Here is an 18,327-nt window from a genome sequence, read left to right as displayed (position 1 = left end):
CCTTGTATTATTAAAAATAATATTATACGTTTTAATGTATTGTATATTAGATATGAAGTGAAAAGTCCCAAGCAGAGTGCTTAGTCCAAAAAAAAAAAAATGTTTTTAAATGTATCAAACATTGTGTAAACCCAAATCTGTTGACATTGGTAGATTAAATAAGTTAAAAGGGTTATCCAGGAATAGAAAAACAGAGCTAATTTTGTTTAAAAAAAACAAAAAAACGACTCCCCGTCTGTCTCCAGGTTGGGTGTGGTTCTGAAGCTCAGTTCCATTGAAGTAAATGGAGATAAGTTGTAAAACCACACCCAACCTGTGGACAGACGTCAAGCAGTTTTTGAAAGAAATTAGCTCAGTTTTTCTATTCCTGCATTAACCCTTTAAAGACATCATTTTCAAATAACTCTAGGAACTAGTCTGTAGATGAGAATTTAATTTAGAGGAAGAATATTAAAATTAGATAATGGGATAGAGAAACTTTTTTTGTCTCATAACTGGAGATATATATAGACATTTTCATTCCACGAATTGCAGCAAAGAATATTCTCTGCAATATGTAAATCAGAATTAAATAGTTGCAGAGTTCAGCCAGTAAGTGTAATACATAATTAGAGAAACCTCTATACTCATCTTCTGAAAACCCCAGAACATTTATTCATTATGTCCTACTGTTCTCCTGTCATCATTTTATCTGCTATGCAGTGGATTTTGACTGCGGTTTAGTTATTAAAACAATACAAATCACAGACAATGATCTAAAAAAATGAAAGGGTATGGACAGCTCTGACAAGGTAAAATAAATAAAAAGTATATATATGCATATGTATATATATATATATATATATATATATATATATATATATATATATCTACATAGGTTTTAACTTGAGGTAGAAAGATACACTTCTAGTATCCTGCGCATAGTTAATGTGCAGGATTTAAAGCTGCAGGTTTGAAGTCATTTAGCGGTCATTTAGTTTACATTGAACTGTACAGCATAAAATCTGCAGCTTAAATCATGCACATCAAATACAGTATGTGTAGGATACTATACATGTGGATATACCCTAAAAGTTAAACTTTTTTGGTAGCAGATGCCTACCTAGTATCTATATACACAAAGTGAAAAAGTATGTGAAAAAGCAATTACTTTTTCTAAATGGTCAAAAATGTTTTTTTTTTTTGGGAGTAGTAACAGGTTTTGTAGAAACCTAGAAAGAGAAGATGCAATGGCCCTTTTACAATCTATCAAATGAAAACAGTAGCAATAGGATCGGTGTCCTAGAAATTGAACAAAAGGTACATAAAACTCACTTTACGTTGTCTTTTCACAATACCGTAACTGGAATACCACAAAAAACTAGCACAAATTAATTTGTGATTAAATAGTCTGTGAGCAAAAGTGACACAAAACCCACAACTCACTGCTTTTTCACACCAATTAGTGTAGTCAAAAAAAATCTGTCACACTTGCTATGAAGCTGACAGAACAGATGAAAAACATACTCTGCAGTGCTATTTTCAGAACAATTATTGTGTATGTGAAAACAGTAGTGGAGTGGTCCTACTCCCATCTGTGTTGTTCATTGCTCACTATCCCTCACAGAGATCTTCTTCCAATATCAGCCAGCATGGACTGCCCAAGGCTCAAATTTGTGCTGAACCGAACTTTTAGCAAAGTTCAGACCGAACCTTGGTTCAACATGTTCAGTTCGCTCATCTCTATTTATTTATATTTACTACTTTAAATTAAATCTGGCTCTCAACCAAGGCTTAAAGGGAACCTGTCACTAGGTTGTACCCTATATAACTTTTGGCAACACTGTAAAACTGTAGCCTAAACTGTAGCCTATAAGAAACTTATGCTAAAGAATGTCTTATTCCCTCATCTACCAGCATACTCTGTAATGGGTGCTCTCATTTTTGTTTCATTTTGCAGGCATTGCAGGATTTCAGTTAGGCTAAGTTTCTACTTTTTTTTTTTTTTTGTGACCCCAAAAAATGCCAGAAAAAAATGGCAGAAAAAACACCACAGCATTTTCCTGTGTTTGGTGTTTTTTTCTGGCGTTTTTTTGCCTTTGAGTGGAAATTGCATTTTTGGCCCACTTTTTCTAATTTTGTTGGGTACCAAAAGAGAAAAAAAAAAAAAAGGATGCAGTAGTGATGGAAAAAAATTGATTTAATGAAATTTATATATTTTTTAACAAAAATGTTATACATTTTTTATAAAGTGTGTGTGTGTGTGTTTCACTTTTTTTCTCTCTTTTTATAATTTTTAGGTAATACTACTACTCCCAGCATGGAAGAGAATGTTCCATGATGGCAGTAGTAGTACCTGTACTAATAGACATATCACCCCGGGTGTCACTCCTGACACCTGATGAGATCGTCCTATCTATTGCAGAGATGCGGTGCAGCATGGTAGCAGCCAATCCCTGCTCTCAGAGGTAAACATGAATGAGTGAGGTTCTATTCACAGAGTATAGTGCAGAGATGTGAGCGCAGGAGAAATCCGCTCCGCATCTTTGCAATAGAGAGGACGATCGCATCGGGTGTCAGGCGTGACACCTGGGGCGATATGTCTATTAGTACAGGTACTACTACTCCCAACATGGAGCACACTTTGCTCCATGTTGGGAGCTGTAGTACCTGCATTAATAGACAGATCACAGCGAGTGTAGATTCTGACATCTTTTGCGGTCTGTCTATTAATGCAGGCACTACAGCTCTCAGCATGGAGCAGAGTGTGCTCTATGTTGGGAGCTTTAGTACCTGCAGTTAAGGAAAGATCATAGCGGATGTCACTCCTGATACCCACTGTAATCCTCCTGTATAATGTATAGATCTGGGTGGCCGCTCTTCTATGGTCCCCTGCACAGACGTATACATATACACATATTCATATTTCCCTCAGAGAGTTGTGATTGACTGGAACCATCTGGCCAATCACAGCTATCTACAGAAAATATGAATAGGTGTATATATACGGCAGTGCAGGGGACCATAGAAGAGCGGCTGGCCGCATCTATACATTATACAGGAGGATTGCAACGGACCCGGGGCGATCTGTCAATTAGTACAGGTACTACTACTCCCATCATGGAACAGTGTGTTCCATGCTGGGAGTAGAAGTACTACCTAAAAAATTTAAAAAGTAAAGAAAAAAAAGTGAAAAGCACACACACTACATTTTTATTACTGTTGGCTAAATTTTTTGTGCCCTGCCCGCCCACATAAATTGATCCCTGTTTTAAAAATGACAAAAAATGTCATTATAAAAAAAGATACATTTCATTAGATACAATTTTTTCCATCTCTACTGTATCTTTTTACATTTTTTTTAATGGTATCCTACAAAATTTTATTAAAAAAGGTATCTCCATCACTTTTTTTCGAACGCTGAAGTCCCCCCCCTCAAAAAAGCGCCTTGCAAAAAAAATGCCAAAGTTAAAACCCATATGTTGTTTTTCTTGGCTTTTTTTTTTTTTTTTTTTACTCCCATAGGCTTCTATGGGAGAAAAATGCCACGATTTCAGGGAAAAAAACGCCATAGGCTCAACATGCTGCGACTTTGCAAAACCGCCAAGGAGCTGAAAAACAGCAACATTTTTTTTTTAAAAAACGCCAAAAGGATTAAAAAAGAAAACGCCAAACTGAAAAACAAAAAGTAGAAATTTTGTGAGTTCTCACTGATTTACAGCTAACATCTGGCCGCAGCGTTTTTCTATGAAAAAATGCCATGGGGGCCATTTTGTATTTTTAATTTTTTTTCTTAAAGGCACACAAAAAAGCAAGTAGAAACTTAGAGATCATTGACAAGATCCTACTATGTAGTACTAGGCTGATTCTTCACTGATCTTATGATAATTGAAACTCCTGCTCCAGGGACATTGACTTGACTTGAGTTATTTTGTGCTTCTTCTATTTGCGAACAGTCTCATCAACTGTTGTAAACTTCTCATGAAGCTGCATGGCGATGGTCTTGTAGCCCCTCCCAGCCTTGTGTAGCTCTTTTATCTTGTCTCTGACAAGATTGGAGAGATCTTTGGTTTTGGCAATGATGGAGAGTTTGGAATACAGGTGCCTGAATACAGGTAACAAGCTGAGATTAGGAGCACTCCCTTTAAGAGAGTGCTCCAATATTACTTGGGTACCTGTATAAAAGGCATCTAGGAGCCAGAAATCTTGCTGATTGATAGGGGACCAAATACTTAGTAAAAGGCATTTCACTAAGTAAAATGCTAATTAACCCCTTAAGGACCAGGGGGTTTTCCGTTTTTGCCCTTTCGTTTTTTCCTCCTTACCTTTAAAAAATCATAACCCTTTCAATTTTGCACCTAAAAATCCATATGATGGCTTATTTTTTGCGCCACCAATTCTACTTTGTAATGACATCAGTCATTTTACCCAAAAATCTACGGCAAAATGGAAAAAAAATCATTGTGAGACAAAATTAAAAAAAAAAATGCAATTTTGTAACTTTTGGGGGCTTCTGTTTCTGCACAGTAAATTTTTCGGTAAAAATGACACATTCTCTTTATTCTATAGGTCCATACGATTAAAATGATACCCTACTTATATCAGTTTGGTTTTGTCGTACTTCTGAAAAAAATCATAACTACATGCTGGAAAATGTATATGTTTAAAATTGTCATCTTCTGACCCCTATAACTTTTTTATTTTACCACGTATGGGTCGCCGTGATCTGAAGTTTTTAGCGGTACCATTTTTGGATTGATTGGACTTGTTGATCACTTTTTATTCATTTTTTCATGATATAAAAAGTGACCAAAAATACACTATTTTGGACTTTGGAATTTTTTTGCGTACGCCATTGACAGTGCGGTTTAATTAACGATATATTTTTATAATTCGGACATTTCCACATGTGGCGATACCACATATGTTTATCTTTATTTACACAGTTTTTTTTTTAATGGGAAAAGGGGGGTGATTCAAACTTTTAATTGGCGCATCTAAAGACTTAATAGCGCGCGGCACCGCGATCACTGCCGCGCGCTATTAGCCATGGGTCCCAACCGTTGTGGCCCCACGTTATAGAAAGGGAAAGGACTCAGGACGTACCGGTACGTCCTTGGTCCTTAAGGGGTCAATTCATACATTTTTATAAATGTGTTTCCTGGATTTTTGTTGATGTTATTTTCTCTCTCATTGTTTAAGTAAATCAATCATTAAAATTATAGACTGATCATTTATTTGTCAGTGGGCAGACATGCAATATCAGTAGGGGATCAAATATTTATTTCCTTCACTGTATGTGCTCTGCTCCTTACAAGAAGGCTCTCTGGATAATAGTGTTCAAGCTGTGTTCTTTATTTATTTCCCATACGCATGTGTATGAAACATAAATAAAGAACACAGCTTGAACACTATTCTGAGTCTTCTTGAGTGCTGTGACCTTGAATGTACTTGCTGTTGGATCTGGACTGGCTCTCTGGATGGTCACCCGCACAGTGGAGAGGGTTTGGTGCTGTTTTTCTTTTTTTTTTTACTTCCATGCTCCCCACCCTATACACACTTTAAAGGGGCCCATATTTGAAATTAGATGAAAGATTATGAAAACTGATACTTCCAACTAAAACAAACAATCATCAGGTAAAATGTAACAACAATTTATTTAAAGCCCTATACACATTAGATGGGGTCACAAAACCACTTATTTTTATGCAATTTTTAACCAATTTTTTATGTATTTCATACAGATCCAACAGAAATAATAGTGGCATGCACAGCTGGACTCTATTTGCTTCCAGGGAAGAACATGTCCATGTGCATAGATTGTGATGGAGCCTTTACAGGTCTGTGCTTAAAGGGGTACTCTGCTGCTAGACATTTTATCCCCTATCCAAAGGACAAGAGATAAGATGTCTGATCGCGGGGGTCCCCCGAGATCTCCTGTAGCAGACGGCGTTCTAAACAAACACCGAGTTCCTGCGGCATTGGTTGTCGCGTCTTTGTGACATCACAACACGACCCCTCCATTCATGTCTATGGGAGGGGGCGTGTCGAGCAACACGCCCTCTCCCATAGACATTAATGGAAGGGGTATGGTGTGATGGCACGAAGGGGACATTGCCGTTACATCACGATCACGGCCTCTGGCTCAGAGCGTTCTGAATGAAATGTTCAGAATGCTGGAGCACCGGAGTACCCCTTTAACCTCTAGAGGACCCATGAGGTAAATGTACTGCACGGTGCCCAGGCACTTAGTGCACCATGATCAACATTTATATGATGAGCAGGAGCAGCACTTGATTCATGCACGGCAGGTCCAAGCTGCTATCAGCTGACGTTCACCATTCACCCTTTAAATTCCATGATTAATGTTAATCACAGCATCTAAAGCTGTTACGGGCTTTGGTTACACTCTTCAGACCACCAACAGCGCAATTGTGAGTGTCCAATGAGGTAAGATGACGATTGGAGGTCTCCTTACCTGCTCCATTCCACTCTTTGGGGTTCTACTTGTATTGATAAAAACTACAGATCACAGTGCAAAAAATTAGCCATCATACAGCCCCATATAAGAAAAAATTACAAATATGGCAATTTTAAGCATACTCATTTTCTTACAAAAAGTATGATTTTTTTTTTAAAGTAGTACAATAATAGAAAAACATGTAAAGATGGGTATTGTCTTAATGCTAATTACTCACAAAATAAATAGAACATGTAAGTGCTGCCATAAAGTGCAAAAAACAAGCCCTCATGTGGGTCTGTGGATGGAAAAATAAAAGAGTTATGTCTCTTAAAAGACAAGAAGAAGAAAAAAAGAAATTGCAAAAATTTTAACTGGCTGTGTCCTTAAGGGGTTTAACCGAATGTATCATCCAAAAATTGCTATTGTTAAAATCAAGGTTTTATGTTAAAGCTAGTTTTTTACGAATTTGCGCAATTTTTTAAATTATTATTTATATTTTACATCTTTCTGAAATATTGTAGTGTTCATTCTTATTACTAGCTGCTAGCTATGATATTGTACAGTCCTGTGAGACCTTTGCGTCTAATCGTATTACTAGGCCTAACGGTAAGTACAGTCACACAATTTGAGAGAAAAGACTATAGGAGCTCAGCCTCCCCTCCCTCTGTAGCAGAACATGCTTACAAACCTGCCTTATACAAAGAATAGAGAATAGATTTTTGTGCCACTTACTGAAAAGCATATTACTAAATACTGTAAAAACAGATCAAGAAAGATGTCTGCTCTCATAATAATGTCAAATAAAATAAAATATACAATCAGAAAATAGAAACATATTAGAAAATGAATACATGTTACAGTATTTGAGTTTTAATAGAAAACTTTTTAAATCCTTATGGTAGTTACTGATATACAGTTAAAATGGACTAGGTAAAAAAGAATTCTATATCAGAAAGTGAAGCTTTGTAATGACCATTTCCATTTTCCTCGAACAGCCACCTGGAGGCCGTGATAACATAAATCATTCTGACATAAGATGCCCCTACATTGCATGAGGAAATATTTCTGAATTCTAGTTTTGAACTTTCAGAAGGGCATGTTATCATATGGAAAGTATGACTGGCCATTATCGGACATGCCTTGTTGAGATCACATTCCATAGGACACACTTAATTCCTATATTGCCACTATTGATTCCTTGCTTCTAAATGATAGTTTGTTAAATGGGTCCAGTGTCTTCAGTGGCCATAGTTCAACTAAATGACACCTCACGTACAGCTCCTGAGAGATTCATTTGTTTTTAGCTTGCTAAGTAAACTTTTGTTTTACACTTAGCGCTTGTACGCGTGTCTGCTTTGTCCTCTAGAACTTCACCTTCTCCCACTTCTTATCACGGTCCTATCTTAGGAATGCTTTCTCATTGTATATACAGTCCCTACATTAAGTAAACAGGCTTTGTGAACAGAGCGGCAAAGTGATCTTTGTTAATTTGCAAAGAAATCAAGAAAAATATTAATCATGCAAGAGACTTAAAGGGGTATTCCGGTGGAAAACTATTTTTATTAACTGGTGCCAGAAAATTAAACAGATTTGTAAAAACTTGTATTTTACTCAGCGCGCACTCCTGCTCATTTTTATTGTACAATTCATTTATAGTACTACTTACAGGGAAGCGTACTGGAGTGTCCCAGCAGAGTCCACTTTCCACAGTACCCTCCAGTGCTTGTGATATAACAGTATTAGGGCTGGGTTCACATCACGTTTTCTCCCATATGGGAGCGCATACGGCAGGGGAGAGCTAAAACCTCGCGCTCCCATATGCTTTCGTATGCGCTCCCGTATGTCATTCATTTCAATGAGCCGGCCGGAGTGAAACATTCGGTCCCGTCGGCTCATTTTTGCGTCATATGCGCTTTTACAACCGGACCTAAAACCGTGGTTGACCGCATTTTTAGGTCCGGGGAAAAAGCGCATACAGCGCAAAAATGAGCCGACCGGACCGAACGTTTCACTCCGGCTGGCTCATTGAAATGAATTACATATGGGAGCGCATACGAAAGCATACGGGAGCGCAAGGTTTTAGCTCTCCCCTGCCGTATGCGCTCCCGTATGGGAGAAAACGTGATGTGAACCCAGCCTTATTTTTTGATTTGTAAATGACTTCTATTTAAAAAATCTTAATCTTTCCAGTACTTATCAGCTGCTGCATGCTTCCCAGGAAGTTCTTTTCTTTTTTAATTTAATTTCTGTCTGACCACAGTACTCTCTGTTGACACCTCTGTCTGTCCCAGGAACTGTCCAGTGTAGGAGCAATTCCCCATAGCAAATCTCTCCTGCTCTGGACAGTTCCTGACATGGACAGAGGTGTCAGCAGAGAGCACTGTGGTCAGACAGAAAATAAATTCTAAAAGAAAATAACTTCCTGTGGAGCATACAGCAGCTGATAAGTACTGGAAGGATTAAGTTTTTTTTTTTAATAGAAGTAATTTACAAATCTGTTTAACTTTCTGGCACCAGTTGATTTAAAAAAAAATCTGCTGGAGTACCCCTTTAAGGTGACCATAAACCTTTGATTAGTGTTGGGCGTGAATATTCCCATTTCAAATTTTTATCGCGAATATCACAAATTTGCGAATATTGCGAATATATTCGCTATATATTTGAAATTGCGAATATTCGCATAATAACTTTGTTAGGGTAGCACTAGCTACCCCAAATCTTCGGTTTAAATTTCAGAATTCATCTTGTAATCTTAGGGATTGTGAAGGCCTAGTGCCTACTCATGCTGCTGCCAACTCCTGGATGTGCCATTCAGCCACTATATGGTCTCCTGACACTGATGCCACATCCAGGCTCTGTCATTGTGCTGCTGTGCGGCAGTGATTCTAAAAGTGATGCCGGTAATCTGCATGTTATTCTGAATAATAGTATTATTTCACTACCCCAGCATACTCCATATGCATGTTAGAACACAGCAAAGTGTTCTATACCCTTATTGAGGCTCTCTGTAGGCCAGAAATAGCCGTTTTTAATATAGATTTGCCGGAAATAAATTTGGATCGAAACAAATTTTTTTTTTTAATTTGGCGAATCGGCCAAATCAAATTTTTCAAAAGTTCGCTCATCTCTAACCCTGGCCAATCAAAACTTTTGTCATGTCTACAGTTAATGACAGTAATGCCATACAAGCTTCGTGTGCTGTCTAGTTGTGATATTCTTTTTCCATAAATAATCAAATCATGGTAAGACAAATATCAAATGCAGCTGTGACTAATTAGGAATTCAGGATTCAGCTGTGCAAACCTCACAACCTAAGTGATCTCCGAATTTAACTTTAAAAATAAACTCTAAAGTGTTACAAAACATCCATTGAAAATTAAATACACAATTATCTGCTAATAATAGTCTACAAAAGGAGGTTGATAAAAAAAAAAGATTAGATTAGAAAAATAATGATTACTTAAACATTTATGGACAACTGCATCCTTCTGTCTTACAAAATACAACTAAAAAATGTTTATTTTAAACTTTGGATCTTATGTATCAAAACAATTGCAGCCAATGAGAATTCTTGTTCAATCCTTGTTTTCTATTAGACACTACCATTCTGATCATAGGTTGGTCTTCTGACTTCCTTTTTTTTTTATATTGTACTTGTATTTAATTCTCCTACGGATAATGAATAATTGCACAGTATTTCTAAAGGTTAAGTGATTACAAGCACAACTTCAAGGGAAAATTTTGCCAAATGAGTTATTGCACACTGTGATAACTCTGAGATAAGCCACATTCACACAGCGTTATTTTGTTGAATATTTCACATTGGTATTTGTAAGCCAAAACTAAGAGTGAGACCTTAACCCATTAATCCCATATACTCTTGCACTATTTTATATTGTGCTGGTTTTGCTATAAAAAAAAAAAAAAATACATACTTACCTACCTTGCTCCCTTGGGACTCCCCTCCTTTTTCTCCCGCTCACTACTCTCCTTTTTTATTTTTTCAGAGACCATCAGAAGTAGGAAGAAGAGTGGCAAGTGGGAAACATGGAGGAGTCAAAGGGTAATCCCTGATGGAGCGCAGTAGAAGATTATGTTTTCCTTTTTTCACAGTGGGCCCAGCACATTATAAAAAAAAGTGCAAGAATACCCCTTTGAAGGGGTACTCCGGTGTTCCAGCATTCTGAATATTTTGTTAAGAACGCTTGGAGCCGGAGGCTGTGCTCATGATGCCCCTTGAGATGTCACACCATGCCCCCTCAATTCATGTCTATGGGAGGGGGCATGTTGGGTGCTGCAGGAGATCGTGGGAGGTCCTCAGTAGCAGGACCCCTGCGATCAGACATCTTATCCCTTATCCTCTGGATGGGGATAAGGTGTCTAGCAGCAGAGTACCCCTTTAAAGCACCAAGAAATAATATTATTTCATGTCAGTGTTAACCATCAAAGAGTCATACAAAAGTTGGGTTAATCCTCCTGCAAGTGACGTCTAGTGTTGGTTTTAGATTTACAGTATGTCCAAAGTAAACCTAGTTGGTGCATTACTTATGTGCATTAAGTATTTCTTAATCCCTTAGTGACAAAAATAATTTTAGCTATAAAGATCGGTAAAAAGGGCGTGACTAGCAACCATCATCCTTAGATGCAGCTGTTACTATTGACTTTGGAACTTAAAGGAGTTATCCGAGGGCCTAAAAAAAGTACTCCACATAGTATAGAATGTACTTAAACAGTCCCCCCTGGCTTGTTTTTGGCACTTTTCACTACTCCTTCTCTGCCCCATTTTCTCTCTGCTCATTCCTACTGCACACCTTTCCCAGCAGTCCTTACTGCTTCATCCAGTAGAAAGGGGGTTTGACTTAACAACCTATGATAGAGAGGGGGGTGGCTTGGTTAGATGATAGTAAGGGGGTGGAGGCTTGGTGTTAGGATATCATAAAGGAGTGTCTCTTACAGGGCAAGGAAACTGAAAGCCAGTACAAGTGTGTCACATGGGGGGAGATTTATCAAAACCTGTCTAGAGAAAAAGTTGCTGATTTGCCCATAGCAACCAATCAGATTGCTTCTTTCATTTTGCAGAGGCCTTGTTAAAAATGAAAGAAGTGATCTGATTGGTTGCTATGGGCAACTCAGCAACTTTTCCTCAGGACAGGTTTTGATAAATCTCCCCCATGGTCTCTATCTCCATTGCAGGGGAGGGGGGGTATGAGTGGTGTTGGGCATTTGAGTAAATGAGGGGTGAGAGGCGACAAAGTGGACAGAGGCTGGCAAGTAGTAAGTGTATTACAATACAGTTGGTTTGGCCATGAGGGGACAAAATAGGAATAATTTCTTCTATCCGAAGTACCCCTTTACCCCTTCAAGGGATTAGACTGCTAGATTTGGACTTTTATCTAACTGTGGCAGTTGGAACAGGGACGCAACAGTGTATTGCAGTGAAACCCTGCTGCCTGCTGCTTCCTCCTTCTGTAAAATCCCATACATGTGGTTGTTAATTACATTTTAAGTTTAAACTACCAACCTGCCAGTTGCAGAATGGGCACAATAGCAGTGCACTCGTTGGCAACCTCGAGTTCTGCTCAGGCTAAACTGTTATATCCTTGGCTGAGCATAGCTTACAGTAAACTATAAAGAGGCTAAGGATGTATGGTCATTATAAACAATATTGGTGTCACCACATGCGCAAATTTCACAACTATTAAATAAATAATAAAATCCTAGTTTATTCCAATAGTGTGCATTACAATAAACAAAAATAAAAATTACAAAAACATAGAAACACTGACTCATTTTGGGAAGAATCCTTTATCAAGGCATGTTATGCCTTGATAAAGGGTTCTTCCCGAAAAGCATCCACATTTCCATGTTTTTATTTTCTCCCCCCCCCCTTTTTTTTGTGATGATTTCAACAAGATGAAAATAAAGCTTGCAATTTTTACTACATCCTGACTGGAATCAGTTTCCTCCCCTCGGGAGTTACTTCCTGCAGCATACACCGTGATTGTGGCTATCACGCCCTATGCACCTGGCCAGCCTGGGACTATTGGACTCATCGTGGAAAGGGTGAGCCGATCCTCTCCTTCTTTGTTTGTATATAACTATACCATTTTGTTAATAATTCCAATGTCATAAGAATTAATATAATATGTGAAAGAACTAAGTCATGAGTGGGTTAAGTTATACACATCACGTAAAGGCATTTTTTGATGGTAAAATAATATTTCCTACCCTATTACTTTAGTGGTTCCACTACTGATAAAACATCAAAATGGTGATAGAATTTAGACTTGGATTTCTGAAGTTCATAGTGTTGTGGCCGCAGAAAGGAGAGAAATATTTCCAGACTGACATCTTAAGAAAAATAATTATTCTGATACCAGGGTGCAAAGCTGTACCATGTGAGCAAGATAAGAAGGGTATGATAAGACTGACTGTTAAAGTCCAGAAACATTATTTATTTTTCACTTGTCAAAAATTCCCACAAGTTAGAAAACAGAATCTAGAATTTACCATCCTGCGTATGTTCTAATCATATAGAATATAAAGTGGTTTTCAAACATATCAAATGGAAATCCAAATCTTAATAATAAAACAAAATAAATGATAAAAATAATTAAAATATTCACCATAGTTTGTATCCTGAGGTGTAACTTCAATCTCCTGGTCCCCATTGCAAAATATAAGGTTCCTTCACCTACCCTGTACTATTTGTAATACTGTTGTCTTCTTGACATAGGGAAATTTGGACCCATCTGAAATATTAGGGCTCGGTGCAACCACTACCTCTATGACCCCTGTCTTAGCATTTTCTGGGATTTTTTTTTTTAATTCATGGCCTATCCACAGGAATCTTCCACTGTGCCAAGTTGTACAAGGTTGCTGAAGCTCAGCTGCCACTGAAGTGAATAAGAGTTGAGCTGCAGTAAACCAGCACAGCCAGCCACCATAAATGTAGCCAAAGCTTTCCAAAGCCATAACCTTTAAGATTTTTCATTGACATAAACTAATATTATAATGTCATCATTTTCAGGGGACACATGTATTATTATTTTTTGGGTGGGGGGTGATGATAGACATGAATGGAGGGGGCGTGGAGGCTGGCATCGCTAGTCATCGGGCATGGAGTAGAGTTCGCTCCGTGCACCGAATGACAGGGGTGCCGCAGCGAAGATCGTGGGAGTCCCCAGCAGCGGGATCCCCGCGATCCAACATCTTATCCCCTATCCTTTGGATAGGGGATAAGATGTTTTCAGCGGAGAACCCCTTTAACTGTACACAAGGGCTCTAGTCACTAACCCTATTGAAGTAAATTGGGCTGGCTGCAGTTCTGGGAGATTGAGGTGGCTGGGAGAACTACTGTACAAGGAAAACCTAGAAGGGGTATAACACTAAATCAGTGCTGTATCTCATTCACTCTCAGGATCAGTGAGGGTCCCAGAACATGGACCCTCCACCATTTGTAAAATGATAGCATAGCCTAGGGGTATTGGAATAATCCTTTGAGTTAAATCATTCCCCCCCCCCCAAAAAAAGTGAATGTACTGTATGTAAAGAAACATATATGAGATTAACAGCATAAGGAACTATATAATTTGCAATTCATATTTTGATTGGTCTAGATTTTAATAAAAAGTATTACCTTTCTGTAACATTTTTGATAAAAGGACTACATTCTTTTCCATTTGTTTCTTGCTGGTCATGTGGCTTGTGGTCATGCAGGTTTTGCATATCTTGAAGCATTCGTTCTTCTGGATGTCGAATGTGAAGGAGAGTAAGAGGGGTTTCATTGCTAAGTGGACCCACACGTCGACAATGCAGGAGGCGTTGATAGGCTGTACGGAAGTCCCTATTCAGAGCAGCATACAAAATTGGGTTGAGGGCAGAGTTGGCATAACCTAACCACAGGACTATTAAGAAGGCTGTTTCATCAACTTCAATGTCATTCACTCCTTCATATGTAAATACAGTGAAATAAGGAAACCAACAGATGATGAAGGCCCCCATGACAGCTGCCAAAGTAACAGTAGCTTTGTGTTCTCGAACAGTGGGTAGTGTAGGACTCACAGCATTACAGCAATTGGCATGATTTATTCGCTTGGCTTGTTCTCTGGCAATCTTGAAGATTTTGTAATACATGAGACACATTATTACTAAAGGAAGATAAAAAGTTAGCAAGCCATCTACTAAAACATATTCCTTGTTCACCTCCAACTTACATTCTTTGTTTCCATCTCCTCTGAGGTTTTGGATAGATTTATCTTTTGTATTCCAGCCAAGATGGATTGGAAGGAAGGAGACCATAAGAGATACAACCCATATTACCCCCATAGCTATGGCTACACGGCAAGGAGTCACAAGCATGGAGTAGCGCAGAGGAGCTGTAACTCCATAGTAGCGGTCCAAGCTGATCATGAAAAGATTTAGAATAGAGGCTGTGCACAGCATAACATCCAAGCTGGTATAAATATTGCAGAATGTAGATCCGAAAGGCCATTCTTCATGTAACAAGTTCAAGGCTGAAAAGGGTAGCACCAGAATACCCAACAGAAGGTCTGTGATAGCCAAAGAGACAATAAAACAGTTTGTCATGCTTCGGAGCCGCCTGTCAAATCCAACCGCCAGGCATACCACCACATTACCACATATTGTAATGATTATGATGAGAACCAACACCACTCCAATGAGGACATTATATAGGATTGTCTTCCAGCATGTAACAACTGAATCCTCAAGGTTGTCATCCATGACAGAACACATTGCTTTGAATTTAGATTTAGTCTTTTAAGTATTTTTTCCCCCTGTTAGCTTAAGTTCAGAGTTAAATTGGATTTCATATAGGATCCTTATCAGCCATTTCTGATCATGTGAAGGGGTCCAGCAATGCAAATTGAACTATGCATTGCTGGACCCCAATGTATACCAAGCAATTTCTTCGCCTGATAGTATCCACTTAAGTATGGTTGCAAATCTGTTTATCCTTGTGCTTTTGTTCTCTAAGGTCAAGTCAATTTGTAAAGCGATTTTGTTCACTCTGCTCCTTTAGTGTTGACCATTTGTATTGCTATCCGGCAGCTTTTAGTGTAATAGATCATTCATAGCTGGCAGCAGTAACTTTGTTTTTGCACTTGTAGAAGTCTAGAGGTTGCAGCATATTTCTCAATTAGCAGGAGATGTGTTGAAAGCCGCTCAAAAACCTGAAAAAAAAAAAGTATACAGTAAGTGAAATAGAAAATAACAAGTCTTGATCAATATCTATACACATATTCTGTCAGTTCACATCTATCTTGTATACGCCAGTTAAATAAATTAGATTTGTTTTTGAAGCATTTATTGTCTTTTGTAAATACACAGGATTTTTTATAAAAATTTAGATTCTGTCTTAACACTATATAGGGTCAAGGAGAAAAACCGCTTCTAAGAGTTACCCCTCTCCCTTTTATCAAAAACCTCTAACATTCCCTTACTGAATTTTCTGCACATTTCTCCTCAGTCATTTGTACTTATCTGAATGTATCCATTCCCATTGAGATCATTTCTGTAGATTCTCTTAAATGTACCCAATACTATAAAGAAACACAGAACCAAAAAGTGAACAAATCTATTTTTGCTGCTTTGCACAGGGTTTAGAAGACACATGCTGGAATTATTCGACTATGTTGTACCAGCCATCTCTGATACTAGGCATTAATGCCTATTTTCAGCTGAGAGGAACACCCTACTGACCAGCAATGGTGAGTTCACAGCCAAACAGCCTGATTGAGGCATACAGGAAGATTAAATACTGTTTTGCTGGAGGTCCACTCCCCGGGTGCGGGCACAGCCCCTGGGTTATTTATTTATTTTTTCTTTACTGTGGCCCATGTTCCTACTTGTTCCAATATATTTTTGCAAGTTGAGCATGGCTCTGCCCATAGGGTGCATGCACTTTCCCACTGGTCATCTGTTAGAAGAAGCAGCTCCATCTTGCTGTTCAGATATTGTCGGCTGACACCTATCTCTCCCGATCTCCCCATACACATGAACTTTGTCATGGCTGAACGCTCATTTGTTCTCAACGGAGAGAGGAGGGGTAAGTCACTGCCAGACAACACTGGGAGTATCTTAACTCTCTGAGAACAAAAAGGGTGGGTCTGTTGAAATCCAACACGCCAGATCGTCCTCTCCTATGACATCATCTGTCAGGGGAGGGTCAGGAGGCCCCCATACACATATAAGACAGTCAGCCAGTTTTAATGAAGTTGGTGGGATTGGCTGACTTTTGATAAAAGTTTATAGGCAAATAAACATAACATTTATTTTTATAGATTTTCTGGAATTCTACTTCTTCCATCGGAGTGGATATTTAGCATCGAGCTTGTTCAGCCTCCTGGAAGCTTTGCACCCTTCAATTACTGAATTTGCTTTAACAGAGCTTGTCCATTTGTGTATGGTACAAGTGTTACCAAGTAGTCATACATGACCAAATCTACTGTGAAAAGAAACAAAATGGGGGGATTTATCAACGTTTTGATTTTGATTATGGAAAAATAATTTTGAGCAACTGCTTATTTCTTCAAATTCTATAAAAAGTAAAATGAAGTTACTGTACTGAAACAGTATCTCCATAAAAAACTTAGACTAGAACTGGAAGCCAGGAGGTAACTCTTTGAAAGATAGCAGTCATCCAGCCATTGTGTTTCCTTTGTGTTTGGGGAGAACTAATATAAAGCTACAATATTTGTTAAACATGAGATTCCAGCAGAGTGCCACCCTCTTACAAACTATTCAAGAATGACTTATAGAACACATGAAGAATACTGATACGGAATGAGGCCCCACAGGATACAGAGGGATTGTACTCTCCCTATCCTGATGCATAATACAATATGCAATACTCTTTTTGATTCTTATTTGTTGTCTTTATGATTAGTCCTCTTTTGAGGTTTATCTACTGTTATTTGCTGTAATCTAATGTTAATCTGATTCCAAGCATTTAATCTCTATTTCTGTAGTTGGTATCTTGAGTTGACATAATAAACCTCTGACACTATGGTTCACTTTGTTTCTCTTTTGTCATATGGGCAAAAGCAACAACTGTGGATTACTGATAGCATGACAGACAGGTTCTGCAATGTCAGAAAGACAGATTCTAATTAATTTGTATTTAATGTAATGTATACTAAATCCATCATAGCGTGACCAAAAAAAGTTTTATTTATATAGTTTTTAGTGCTGTATAAAAATTATATAAAGAAATTTAAATATGGTTTACAAGTCTCTTCGAACATGGTACAAAACTAGGAGGAAATCTGCTATGGGCGGCACCTGGCAAAGAATGGCCAAAAGTCATAACATTTGGCTGATCTACGCATCACTCGCCAAGTGGATGGGGCAGGGTGCGGCTTCAGGCAAAGCTCGCCAAGTTTACAAGATTTACAACGATTAGCATACTAAAAGTCTGCTACTGTTGCCGATTCCGTGTAGGAACGGTGGGGAGACTTCAAAACATGTTTACTTAGGAGTTTTGGCAGAAACCCCCTGAGAAAAACCCGGCTTCTCGCTGTGCTCACTGGTGTCTGGATGGATTGCATAATTTGAGTGTGATGTTAGAATTAAACTGTTTTATTAACAGTAGAAATAAGGCAAACTGATTAAATGGACTACGGATTTCTGGGGTAAACTCTCCTCTTTGTCAAGGACCTGACATAGGGGGAAGTTTTCCCTAGAAGTGCATGGTCCATATAATCAATTGTTTGCCCCTTTACTACTGTGAATAAAACAGTTTGATTCAAAAATCACACTCAGATAGCGCAATCCTTCCAGACACCATTGAGCACAGCAAGAAACTGGATTTATTTAGGGGGGGATTTTGCCAAAACTCCAGAGTTAACACATTCAAAAGTCTG

General features: G+C 38.4%; 1 protein-coding gene across 3 annotated transcripts in view; it reads right to left on the bottom strand.

Annotated features, from left to right (window-relative positions):
• The window catches only part of HRH2 (histamine receptor H2), a 128,533-nt gene that overhangs the window by 24,410 nt on the left and 85,796 nt on the right, over positions 1-18,327 (bottom strand). For all 3 annotated transcript variants that reach the window (XR_008892814.1, XM_056574970.1, XM_056574971.1), the window contains exon 2: positions 14,082-15,636. Coding sequence is in view for 2 of the 3 variants with exons in the window: in XM_056574970.1 (XP_056430945.1) it covers positions 14,082-15,199 (1,118 nt within the window). In the remaining variant the exon portion in view is untranslated. The remainder of the gene's footprint in view (positions 1-14,081; positions 15,637-18,327) is intronic.

Source organism: Hyla sarda, chromosome 4 (assembly GCF_029499605.1).
Source record: "Hyla sarda isolate aHylSar1 chromosome 4, aHylSar1.hap1, whole genome shotgun sequence".
NCBI classification, from domain to species: Eukaryota; Metazoa; Chordata; class Amphibia; order Anura; family Hylidae; genus Hyla; species Hyla sarda.
The sequence above is the reverse complement of the archived record's forward strand: the minus strand, read 5'-3'. Positions and strand labels throughout refer to the sequence as shown.